General features: G+C 42.2%; 1 protein-coding gene across 5 annotated transcripts in view; it reads right to left on the bottom strand.

Annotated features, from left to right (window-relative positions):
* Positions 1–13,430, bottom strand: part of KANSL1 (KAT8 regulatory NSL complex subunit 1) — a 176,240-nt gene that overhangs the window by 30,527 nt on the left and 132,283 nt on the right. For all 5 annotated transcript variants that reach the window (XM_030541036.1, XM_030541038.1, XM_030541035.1 and 2 more), the window contains exon 4: positions 957–1,061. In XM_030541036.1, the coding sequence (XP_030396896.1) occupies positions 957–1,061 (105 nt within the window). The remainder of the gene's footprint in view (positions 1–956; positions 1,062–13,430) is intronic.

The raw sequence follows: 13,430 nt of genomic DNA on the forward strand, positions 1-13,430 counted from the left end.
ATATTCACTCCACAGAAAGAGCTATCTAAACTATGGTTGCTTAAAACCGACTGCCTCCTGCAGGCAGAAATATTCATCTCTTCTGTGAATTTATAAGTTAATTTATTTTAACTATTTTGGAACCACACAGATAGCAACTCTCACCAATTGGAACAAGTGGCAAAATTCACGTATTCCTTGGGTGCCCCTAAATTTTGCTCCAGTTTGAAACTTACCAGACCCTATCAGCAGGTGCTCTATGGTCACTACCAGTATGAGGAGCTAGAGGAGGTCAGTCCAAGTGTAGCTCACAGTACTGTACCGCAGTTTGCAAAACCTCATCTTTAATAAGGAAGATATTTCCATAAATGATTACAGGAGCAAGCTCGGCCAGCCTGCACTGCATGATGAAACCTGTAGTCTCTATGGCCTACATTTCTATATTAATAAATATTAAGCTCTTGATATAGTTCCCATCCATAGATCTCATAGCATCATTTATTCCCATTTTGTGGGTAGTGAAACTGAAGCACAGACTAATAGTCACTTTCTAGTTCACTAGTTTTGTGCCTCTCCATCTCTGGGTGTGTGACCAAGACATTTTTGCTAGAGGGAAGAAGGTCTGAGAGAATAAGTTCATGTCTTTAGAGTGCTTTTCACTTGTAAACTACTATATAAATGTTAATGTTTATTACAAGGGGGTCTCAGGGGAGCCCTGTTCTAAAAACATGTCCAAGTCACCATATCTGTTAAACCCAGACCCCCTGAAAAACCCCTCCTCACAGCCATAAATTCTCCAATAAGCCCCACTAAGAGGCCTCATTTCACCCAACTGTGCACCATGCCTTAAAGGGCTTCCAGACACCACGGTGTAAGGATCTGTCTTCCAGGACACACTCCCAAAGCAACACGCACCAGTACTTGCAGACATGTTTCTGTAGTATCTAGTTGTGTTTCTCTCCATCTTTGGCACTTACCAGTCTGTCAGTCCCGGGCTCCAGCTTAACTTCGGCACTAAGGGGATGGGATACATCATCTACAGCAGTATCTGGGGATGATGCTTCACCAAGGACTATCAGCCCCTAGAGGAAAGAAAAATGTAAGAATTATTACTGTAGCATGGTGGATGGATTTCTTCAGTCTCATGTCTCTTCTCCTCCTTCACACTCCAGAAACCTAAACCACCACAGCAAGTTTGTGTGTCCAAAGCATCATTCAAACAGGATGCCAGACAGAATCCCTGCTGTCTAGATTTTCATGTCATTTAAGTTAAACTGGTGCAGGTCCCATGGCTTTGACTCATCCACAGCATACAGTTAGCTCCCTCTCAGGCAAGACTGCTGAATGCTGCCCCCTCCTCTCTGATGCACTGCATATATGAGGAGTCAGCTAGCTGTACGTGAGCAAATACAAAGATAACATTTCAACGGAGTGGAAAAGAGAATTGCTTCTTGTAATAAAGAATACAAAGTGGATCCTCTATCACAGCAAGACAAAGGGGAGGGCAAAGTCACAACTGTGCCAATGCAAAGGCAATAAACCCTGGCTAAAAACCCCACAATCAACAAGAAACTCAAAGCAGATTTTCACCATCGATGCTGCATTCTCAGAGATCAATACAAGAAAGAAACACAATGATATTAGAAGCCCTCTCACCAACATTCTATACAAAGATGGACTACAAGCCATCAGGAACAGTATCCCTGATAATGTCACAGCAAACCTAGTGGCTGAACTTTGTCCTCACCTGCAACTATTTCACATTTGAGGACAATATATACTTTCAAGTCAACGGTACTGCTATGGTTACCCACATGGCCCCACAGTATGCCAACATTTTTATGGCTGACTTAGAACAACGCTTCCTCAGTTCTCGTCCCCTAATGCCCCTACTCTACTTGCGATACATTGATGACATCATCTGGACCCATGGAAAAGAAGCCCTTGAGGAATTCCACCATGATTTCTACAATTTCCATCTCATCATCCATCTCAGCCTGGACCAGTGCACACAAGAGATCCACTTCCTGGACACTACAGTGCTAATAAGCGATGGTCACATAAACACCACCGTATACCAGAAACCTACCGACCACTATACTTACCGACATGCGTCCCGCTTTCATCCAGGACACACCACACGATCCACTGTCTACAGTCAAGCTCTAGGATACAACCACATTTGCTCCAATCCCTCAGACAGAAACACCTACAAGATCTCTATCAAGCGTTCTTAAAACTACAATACCCACCTGCTGAAGTGAAGAAACAGATTGACAGAGCCAGAAGAGTACCCAGAAGTCACCTACTCCAGGACAGACCCAATAAAGAAAGTAACAGAACGTCACTAGCAGTCACCTTCAGCCCCCAACTAAAGCCTCTCCAGCGCATCATCAAGGATCTACAATCTATCCTCAAGGACGATCTCTCACTCTCACAGATCTTGGGAGACAGGCCAGTTCTCGCTTAGAGACAGCCTCCAAACCTGTAGCAAATACTCACCAGCAACCACACACCACAACAAAAAACACTAACCTAGGAACCTATCCTTGCAACAAAGCCCACTGCCAAATCTGTCCACATATCTTTTCAAGGGACACCATCATAGGACCTAGTCACATCAGCCACACCGTTAGAGACTCATTCACTTGCACATCTACCAATGTGATATATGCCATCATGTGCCAGCAATGCCCCTCTGCCATGTACATTGTCCAAACCAGACAGTCTCTGCACAAAAGAATAAATGGACACAAATCAGACATCAAGAACTGTAACGTTCAAAAACCAGTCGGGAGAACACTTCAAGCTCCCTGGTCACTCAATTACAGACCTAAAAGTGGCACTTTAACAAAAAAAAAAAACTTCAAAAACAGACTCCAACGAGAAACTGCAGAACAAATTAATTTGCAAACTGGACACCATTAAATTAGGCCTGAATAAAGACTGGGAGTGGATGGGTCATTACACAAAGTAAAGACTATTTCCCCATGCTAATTTTTCCCCTACTATTACTAATACCTTCTTGTCAACAGTTTGAAATGGGCCATCCTGATTATCCCTACAAAAGTTCCCCCCTCCCAGCTGATAAGAGCCCACCTTAATTGACTAGTCTTGTTAGAGTTGGTATGGCAACACCTTTTTTCATGGTGTGTGTGTGTGTGTGTGTGAAAATAAAACAAACAAAATCTTCGTACTGTATTTTCCACTGCATGCACCTCATGAAGTGGCTTGTAGCCCATGAAAGCTTATGCCTAAATAAATGTGTTAGTCTCTAAGGTGTCACAAGTACTCGTTCTTTTTACTGATATTTAAATAATCACCAGCAGCTATAATTCCAGTAGGGCATGGCAGGGTGGAGAGGGTTGTTTTATGAGGGTTCTAATGATACCTATTCTCTCCTGTTTTTTCCCCTTTTACCCCATAACACTTGGGGCTTAAATCAAAGGCCAGAACTACTCTGCCTCTATGCTTAGCAGATGCTAATAATTCATCATGGCTGTACGTGCATTAGGAGCTGACAAAGTGACCTATTTAACATTCACGGGGGGAGGGGGGAAGAGAAGAGGAGGAAACCTTTCGGTAAGATCTAACTGGGAAGCAAGAGGGGGAAGGTGAGAGGTCGGGCACAAGGACAATATTGGTTCCTATATGCGCCACCCCCGGTAAACAGAACTTAAAGGTGACAACAAGAAAAAAACTGGAAACAAAAGGATAACAGTAGTGAAGGAACACCAATAATGAGAACAGGATGACGATGAAGCTTGTGAGGGTGGTGGGAGCACATAGAGAGCCTTAAAGGCATAAATATACTACGAGGTGAAGGTAAATTAGGATAATGGCCATCTCTGGTCATGGAGGGACTAGTCCTTCCCTAGGACACAGGCAGGGCTACTTGGAATGAAGATACCGGATACGGATCAGCCACTTGAAGGCTCCAGAGGCTACACTACGTGTTGCCACACAAGCAATCAGAGCTCTAGTTTTCCAGGGACAAGACAAGGTCATTAAGGCCAGGGAAGAGCAAAAATGCCCCAAAGTCCAAAGAATAACTCTGTGGCCATGAACATGGTCCCTTATTATTGCTAAGTCATTTATTTTTTTAAACTGCACACTTATCCTGGCTGCACTTTTCCACACCAAAACTCAGGCCCGAACTTCACTGCCAACATTCCTTCCTCCCTGCACTCCTGGATCCTGTGCCAACACCTGCATCCTCCCACAGTGCGCCACAAGCCCTTGCATGGACATTTAGTGTAGCAACAACTGCATCTTAGCTGTATCGATGGCATTGATCCCACATTTAATCCTTTCTAGGAGCCTAACATCATGGCTTGAGGGAATCAGATCTAAAACAGGAGTCCAGTGGGTTTCCAGAAAATCATGGTGGCCACCCATAACCTAGCAATTAATTTAGGTAAAAATCATGTAATGAGATAAGTATGTTTAAATGAAAGGGGTAGATGGTTTCTGACTAGCAGTCCTGGCTACCTCTATTCTTCCATCTCTCTCCTTCCTTATTACCCTAAGGAAACTACCCAATGTCCAGGGTGGATATTAATTTATTAATTTCTATGGTTTTCCAGGCATCACAGGAGGGTGCTGGGCTGAGAAGGGATGGGGAGATGCTGGCTTCTGGAATTCTAGAAATGATTAAATACTGCTGTGGTTCTTCTCCCAGCTGCCCTAAATGCTGATCTACCCCAAGTGACCCATCATCCTTTGTAATCAGTTCCAAACCCACCCAAGGTTGGGAACCAGCAGGGAGGTAGGTGAGGTAGAGGAAAACTGGCATGGACCTAGAAACAGAGAGACTGGTACTGGAGAATGGTGTGTTGGAAATCCAAGGGAAGTCATCGTCTTCTCCTGGCACTCATGGATTTGTGTGCCCTCTGTTTTGCTCAGGGAAAGCAAAAGTGAGGAGGCAGGAAAAGTCAGAGTTAAAAAGGGCTTTACTATCTTCAGTTCATCCTGAGTAAGAACACAAGTGGATGAGCTTAACTGTTCTGTGGGGTCTAGGAAAACTGCAATGATCAGGTCTAGCACTTTGGATATTTACTAATAGTAACTGATTTGCAATTTTTTTTTTAAAAATGTCAGTCATTTCATTCTCAGTACCTAAATATAGTGTCTCAGTTGAACTTGCCATTGTATTGTTGTCAGACTGAGCTTCTCTGAGTAATATACAAAAGCTTTAAGAATGCAGCTCACCATGTGGAATGCAGGAGAGAGGAAGCCTTCTATTTTAAAATAAAAATGATGTTTTAAAAATCTTCATTTAAAACTTTGAAAGTATTTTTTTTTTAAGCTTCCATACAGGATATTTATTACTAATTCCTATCTTATGTTCTCTCTCAGGCACTATATATCTTGAATTGGGCTGTGGAATTGGCTAGATTTGTTTTATCAACACTATGTAATTTATCACACTATCAGAATGGCACACTTCCTTTAGATGGTTGGGTGTTTTATTTTACTTTTTCAAGCATCAATGATTTTACTCTTCTTTGTAATAATAGGTAGGGATAAGATCATTAATTGCTATTACAGTTAGATTGACCAGACGTCCCAATTTTATCAGGACTGTCCCAATATTTACTTGTTTGTCCTGCGTCCCAACTGATGTTCAGTCTGGATGCAAATTGTCCCCGATATTTTGCACCCCAGTGCACAGGTGGAGGGGGTTGGTGCCACTGGCCCCGCCCTGACTCCACCCCCTTGGGTCCTTCCCCAAATCCCCGCCTCTTCCCCAAGCATGCTGCATTCCTCCCCGCCCCACCCCCCCAGCTTACACAAATCAGCTGTATGGCGGTGTAAGCGCTGGAAGGGAGGGGGGAGAAGCAGAACAGAGCAGCCTGCTCAGGGTTTTGTCATTTTCTCTAACTTAAAAAACCTAGCAGTGAGAGAGATGTCCAAGAAGGCTTTATGAAATGAAGACAGACATTATGCAATTTACTTCATAAGCACATTTATTCCCCCATACATAAGAAGCAGACACAATATGTCCAAAATGAAGATGTGACACTGCAGCCCATATTCTTCATAGTTGTTTTATTATGATGAAATTTATATAAGATGAGCCATGTATGGTGTCACTGGAAAAACTATGATTTGCTGAATGATTATCCATTTATATGCATATATCATTTTTGTATCCGAAGTTATAAATATTGACTACGGATCTATATTTCAGGTACAACAATGGTAAAGCTAGACACTGCCAACGGCTCATCAAACACAATGAGCTGTGGAACAGCTTAGCCTTCCTGTGCAGCGGTTCTCAAACTGGATTGGGACCTCAAAGTGGGTCATGACAAGGGTGACCCAAAGTCCAGATTTTATAGGGACAGTTCCGGTATCTGGGGCTGTGTCTTATATAGGTGCCTATAGCTCCCTCTCCCACCCTCATCCCAATTTTTTCGCATTTGCTGTCTGGTCACCCTAGTGACGAACAACGTTCCCTCTAATTTTTTCCCACTCATGTGCGGAATAAATTTTGTTATGTGAACTAAGATAATGTGCAGCTGTGCACCACCAGAAGGAAAAAAAAGCTAGATATATCTCGGCTCTATAAGCTAAGATGTGAAAAAATTATCTACGTTATAATGTTTTTAAAAAAAGTTACCAGTAGGGATAATTACCCCAGCCAGCACAAGTTAGGTATTTTAGAACTCATTACTCAAAGAATTAAATTTAAGTGTAAAAGAAATAAAAATTATGAAATGCACAGACCAGTCAAAAAATTAAAGCAACACATTTTGAAAGAATAAAATTACAGAGATATGTGCGCATTGCAGGAAGTACCAAGAAGTAACAACAAGTGTTGGGAGGTGTGTGACACACAGACTGGGTGTGTGCTGGCTGCTGGGGAAGTTTCTGAGAGATGCTCTCCTCCCTCACTCTGCAGAGATGGGGTACATGGGCAGGGGAGAGAGAGTGTGTGCGCGCATTGCTGGGAAAGTCTCAGAACGTGCGCTGTTTATTTAAGGCGCTCGCTCACTCACTCACCCGAAGGCTTGTTCAATCGTAGAGCTGCTGTGAGTCTTGAGCCCCGTCTCTGCTACCCTGTTCTGTGGAGATGGGGTACAGGGGCTGGAGGACACCCTGACGTCAGCACCCTCCTTCCCACCACCAGGCTCTGCCCAGCCAGCAGGAAGGTCCCAGGAGCAGCTGCAAAAGTGGGGGAGAGGCACCTGTACACATGTTGCTAGCCGGATGGACGGGCGTGGCTGTGCCAATCAACTGCACAGCACTTGAATCTCTCCTGCGCAGCCGCCCAAGCGCACAGCTTACAGGGAACACAGGTTGCGACCCCATTTTAATGGGTTCGCCAAGACTGGCTTAGACTTTCTGGTGCCCAGGGCTGCGGCCAAAGACGAGTTGAAGCCCAAGCCCCACTGCCAGGCCAAAGCCGACTGCCTGAGGCTGAAGCCCTTGGGCTCTGGCTTCAGTCTCCCCTCTTGGGGCCGTGTAGAAATTTTTGTTGTTAGAAGGGGGTCGCAGTGCAATGAAGTTTGAGAACCCAACTGTAAACTAGCGATTAAAAATTTTTATCGTGCAATTAATCACACTGTTAAACAATGACAGAATAGCATTTTTAAATATTTGATATTTTCTACATTTTCAAATAATTGATTTAAATTACAACAGAACGCAAAGTGTATTGTGCTCACTTTGTATTTATTTATTACAAATACTTGCACTGTAAAAAACAATAGTATTTTTCAATTAATCTAATACAAGTACTGTAGTGCAATCTCTATCATGAAAGTGGAACTTACAAATGTAGAATTATGTACAAAAAAACTACTGCATTCAAAAAAAATATATATACAATTTCAGAGGCTACAAGTCCACTCAGTCCTACTTCAACCAATTGCTCAGACAAAAGTCCGGTTACAATTTGCAGGAGATAATGCTGCCCGCTTCTTGTTTACAATGTCACCTGAAAGTGAGAACAGACTTTAGCATGGCACTGTTGTAGCCAGCATTGCAAGATATTTACATGTCAGATGTGCTAAAGATTCATATGTCCCTTTATGCTTCAACCACCATCTCAGAGGACGTGTGTCCATGCTGATGACAGGTTCTGCTCAACAACGATCCAAAGCAGAGCAGACTGATGCATGGTTATTTTCATCATCTGAGTCAGATGCTACCAGCAGAAGGTTAGTTTTCTTTCTTCTGTAGTTTCTGCATCTGAATGTTGCTCTTTTAAGACTTCTGAAAGCAAGCTCCACACCTCCTCCCTCTCAGATTTCAGAAAGCAATTTAGATTCTTAAACCTTGAGTCAAGTGCTGTAGCTATTTTTAGAAATCTCACATTGGTACCTTCTTTGCCTTTTGTCAAATCTGCTGTGAAAGTATTCTTAAAACCAACATGTGCTGGATTATCATCCAAGACTGCTATAACATGAAATATATGGCAGAATGCAGGTAAAACAGAGCAGGGGACATACAATTCTCCTCCAAGCAGTTCAGTCACACATTTAACTAACACTTTTTTTTAAAACGAGCATTTAACTAACACTTTTTTTAAAAAGAGCATCATCAGCATAGGAAGTGTCCCCTCTGGAATGGTGGCCAAAGCACGACGGTGCATATGAATGTTTAGCACATCTGGCATGTAAATACCTTGCAACGCCCACTACAAAAAGAGAATACCTGTTCTCACTTTCAGGTGACATTGTAAATAAGAAGCAGGTAGCAGTATCTCCTGTAAATGTAAACACATTTGTTTGTCTTAGCGATTGGCTGAATGAGAAGGACGACGGAGTGGACTCGTAGGCTTTAAAGTTTTACATTCTTTGTTTTTTGAGTGCAGCTATGTAACAAACAAAAATCTACATTTGTAAGTCACACTTTCATGATAAAGAGATTGCACTACAGTACTTGTATGAGGTGAAACGAAAAACACTATTTATAATTTTTACAGTGCAAATATCAGTAAACCAAAATATAGCGAGCACTGTATACTTAATATTCTGTGTTGTAATAGAAATCAATATATTTGAAAAAGTAGAAAAACATCCAAAATATTTAATAAATTTAAATTGGTATTCTATTGTTTAACAATGTGATTAATTGCGATTAAGTACTGAGTTAATCTCACAAGTTAACTGCGATTAATCAATAGCTTACTGTAAATGTTTCAGCCAGCCCGTGATGGCTGCTATGACTCAGCAAAGCCATGTGACCAGATCTCATGATACTGAGCTCCATTTTGGGCACCTGTATTTTTCCACAAACTGGGCTGGGAACTGGTTTTAGAACAAAGGGTTCCTGGCATATGGTAAAGCTATATAAAGGTGGGGTGTGATATCATTGAGGGACCTTACTCCCCACACAAAGAGAACTTCTGGAAACACCTGAGGAACAAAGACTGAACTGGGGGAAGTGCTGGCCCCAGGCTAAAGTGATTTCTAGCCTATGTATGGAAATCTGGCAGACTGCTTGTATCATAGCCAGGGTGAGGAACTGCTAATTCATATCCAACCTTTCTAGTGTTTTAGGCTTAGTTTGCGGTTTTGTTTATTTACTAGTTTATCTGTTTTGATCTGTTTGCTATCACTTAAAATCTCTTTTGTAGTTAATAAACTTGTTTTTTGCTTTATCTAAACCAGTGTGCCTTTAAGTGAAGCATCTGGAGAAAATCTCAGCTTGGTTAACACATGCTTGTTGCATATTCCTCTCCACACTGAGGGAGGAGCAAATTGAATAATAAATTGGTCGGGGCTTTGACCAGAGCAGCATGGTACAGCTCTGGGGTCTTAGGCTGGGGATTATCTTGGCTGTAACCTCTTTATTGTTGTTTCATGTAGTGGCTGGTCAGAGCCTACATGTAACTGCAGCTGGGTGTGATCCTGCCTGTATGAAGGCTGGTGGGAGTGTAGGAGCAGGAGCAGGTTAGTTTGTCACAGAAGCACAGTGTGAGAGGAGGTGAGTCAGAGGGCTCGGTGGTATCCAGGGGGAACACATTACAGAAGACATTACAATTCTATCTGTAGATTTCAAAAAAAGTTACAAAAACCCCAAGTCTCAAGTTTGCTACTAGCTAGGCCTACAAGCCTTTGAACTTCCCCATAAATACATATAGACCTAATATATTTGGTTTTTCCAACATACAGCTTACTATGAAGTTTAAATTCAACCATCCAAATATGGTGAAAAAACACCTGACTGATGCTGAGTGGGCTTGACAGCACTACAGACCTTATAAAAATTGATATTCTGAATTTAACTGCCTCGTCTTCCACTATTTACTTCACAATTTTGCTCTATTGTGATGCAATGAAATTCTGCAGTTTCCTTTAAAAATGTGGATTTGGAATGGAAATCTGGAAGTTCAATTTTAAATGTAAGAGTAAAAAAAGAATTCAGGACTCCTACGGCAACCATATTTTAAGCCCGATTCTTGTTCTAGGCTCAACCTATGATCAATATGGAATCAAATTATGTTGGCTAAGTAACCAAGAGTTTCTACTTCTCCTTCGAATCCTTGTTCAATTTTGTCCTTGCGTGGTTCCAGATCCAGCCAGATTTCCATAGAGACCATGACAGTAGCATCAGCTGCTTGTAATCTATCAAATCCATCTGAAATCTCCTTCAATTGCTTTTGTAATCTTAGGCTCTCTTTCTAAAGTCTTTCATTGTGTAAAATGCTTGCTATGTTCTCCTCCGCCCTTGCAATCAGCTATGCAGAGCCTGATGGCGGTTGCAGAATTTTTGACTGAATTGTGTTATTATTTTGACTGGTACCTTTTACACCGTACATAACAAAATTTAGGATGGTTTCACCTGAGAAGTTCTTTTGCTGTTGTCTGAACAAATGGCAAAAGGCTTAGTCATAGTTTGCATTCTCAGATGGAATCTTCTCCCAGTATTGTGTCCAAGTTGAAGATTTCTCACTGAAAAGAATCTTAAGAGCTCAACATTCTCTGAGTTGAAGAGATGAGTTAGCCAGCTTTGTGTGTAGAACCATGTCAGATGCACTGCCCATCTTGAGGAAGTTCAACTCACCCACACCTTTGTAATATCCAAAAATAGTTGATTCCACCCACTAGCCATGCTCTTCGCTTTAATCATCTAGGATTGCATCCGCTAGATCAGCAGGTCTCAACCTATTTACCATTATGGGTCGCAATCCACACTATCTATATAAAAATAAAAATCACATACATACTGCCTGTATGGCCCTAAGGAAGTCACATGGGCCATAGCTGTGTGCTGACTGGTTGCAAGCAGCCCCTGGGCTGAGAACCACTGCACTAGATCCAGCTAGATTTCTAGACAGTACCATAAACATTTGGGCTGTTTTAAACACGGAAATAGCGCTATACAGCCAACTCGTACATACTACAGCAGTGTTTTAAAAGGATTTCCACCAATACAGCATACCTATACTAGGGATTTGCACTACTGATGTACATCAAGGGCAAAACCCCTAGTGTAGACAAGCACTCATTCCCTCAAAAGGAACAAGAATCAATGTTACTTTTTGACTTTCAGAAGAAGTAAATTTTTCATTCACAGGTTCAAGTTGATACTAGAAACACAAGTCTCTAAAAACCTCCATCTATGACATTTTCATGTAAATATTTCCAAAAGACAGACAGCTAAGGGAGAGGAGGAGGGGGAAGAGAAAGTCAGGTAAACACAATAAAATCCAAAAACTCACTGGGTTGCTTTTTTCACAGCTCTGTCTATGGTAGCTCTCTGAACATTGCACTGGAGGCAACAGAGACAAGAGTGATAGCAACAGAGATCTGGGAGCATCCTGGAAAGAGATTCCTTCTCCAGGCTCTGAGTAGCTCCCCAGAACAAATCAGAGGCTAGCGCTTTTGCACTAGGGCAAGACTGGAACTGAAGTTATTTGCTCAAGATCACACAGCAAGTCGCTGAGGAGACAGTGAGTATTCAATCTGGTGTCCTAGCCCCATGCTCTAACCAACCATTCTCGTTAGAGTTAAATATGTACCGTGATTTTGAACACACAACAGGGATGTTACAAAAACATTAGAAATCACCATTACTGAAATAAGCCAAGTTTGACTCATGGGCAAAAGTTTCTGCAGAACAAACTATTAACATGTCAACAGGAGGATGGTATTCAGCAGGGCCTAGACTATAGTTTCCTTCCCTTCAGAGCACAGAGAAGATACTAAAATTGGTCAAATTCAAGAGGGTATTAGCCACTGCTGGCCAGAAAAACCTGATACAGAGACTATAGTAGCTATTCCTAATGAAAATTTCCTATATCACAAGCATAAGTAGCTCCCAACTCATGTTCTCTGCGGACAAGTGACCAGGCACATTCTGTGCTAGTCCTAAGCACTGGTAGCCTCTAGAACAAAAGCTGCCAAATTGCTCACTGTTGGCTCAGCAGTGATCCTGCAGCACCTAGTACAAGAGGAGAGAGAAGACCTGATGACAGAGCAGCTCCTCGGTAAATTACTTTATGGGCACATCCCATTTCACAACCTCCATGTACCCAGAGAACAGATACTCCTGGGGGAAATTCTGTGCCGCTGACGTCATACGCTAGAGAACTAAACCCCTACGAGAGAGAGAGAGAGAGAGAGAGAGAGAGAGAGGGAGAGGGAGAGGGAGAATACTGACAGAGTCAAGGAGCAAATGTCCTGACAAGGAAACCCAGCCTCCTTGCTATGGCCAGCTACTGAGAAGGGGGAAGTGTTGGCATTCTGCCACAGAGCTGACTCTGGGCCCTGCTTAAAGGTTCTTTCCCATCTCTCCTCTTTATCAGCTTCCAATTAGTACTGTATGACAAATCAGAATTTCATCCCAGTAGCACCTGCAAGTGAGAAGAGAGGGCAGAAAGCTTGCCCTCCCAAGAGCCTACTGACTGCCTGGGAACAGGATCACTCCTCTTCTCCTTCACAGCCCCCAGGCCCTTGGGGGTGGGGGCGCGTGGGAGGGCGAATGGGGGATGGTGAGGGAGGGACAAGTTCCGGCAAGTATAGATAAAAGTGTACTTAAAAAGTAATATCCATTTTTAGATATGTTCTGATTAAAATTAAATATAAGGTTTAACACAAACCTATTTAAAATAAAATTTGAAGTTATGACAACCTCTCTCAATAATTTAAAATATAAAGCAGTACGTTTGTTGCCAAGATTTAAAGAAACTTAAATCACTGGATTGGTGGAAGTCTCAGGCTAAGCACTTGGAACCAGAGCATACAGAAGTACTAAGCCAGTTTTTTACAGCAGTAGCCTCTTCCACAGGTAGAGAGAGAGAGAGAACACGTTCTTCATTTCAGTTTATTCAACTAGTTCAGTCCAATGACTAGTTTATTCAAAGATAAGAAACCACAAAGTTGTAAAGGAAGGAAAGTTTATTTTCCCCTTCCAATCTCTGAATAAAAGAGATGTGAGAAAATGAGAACCAGTTCAATTCGCTAACCACAGATATACTACCCTTTAATACGTCA

This window comes from Gopherus evgoodei, chromosome 23 (assembly GCF_007399415.2).
Source record: "Gopherus evgoodei ecotype Sinaloan lineage chromosome 23, rGopEvg1_v1.p, whole genome shotgun sequence".
NCBI classification, from domain to species: domain Eukaryota; kingdom Metazoa; phylum Chordata; order Testudines; family Testudinidae; genus Gopherus; species Gopherus evgoodei.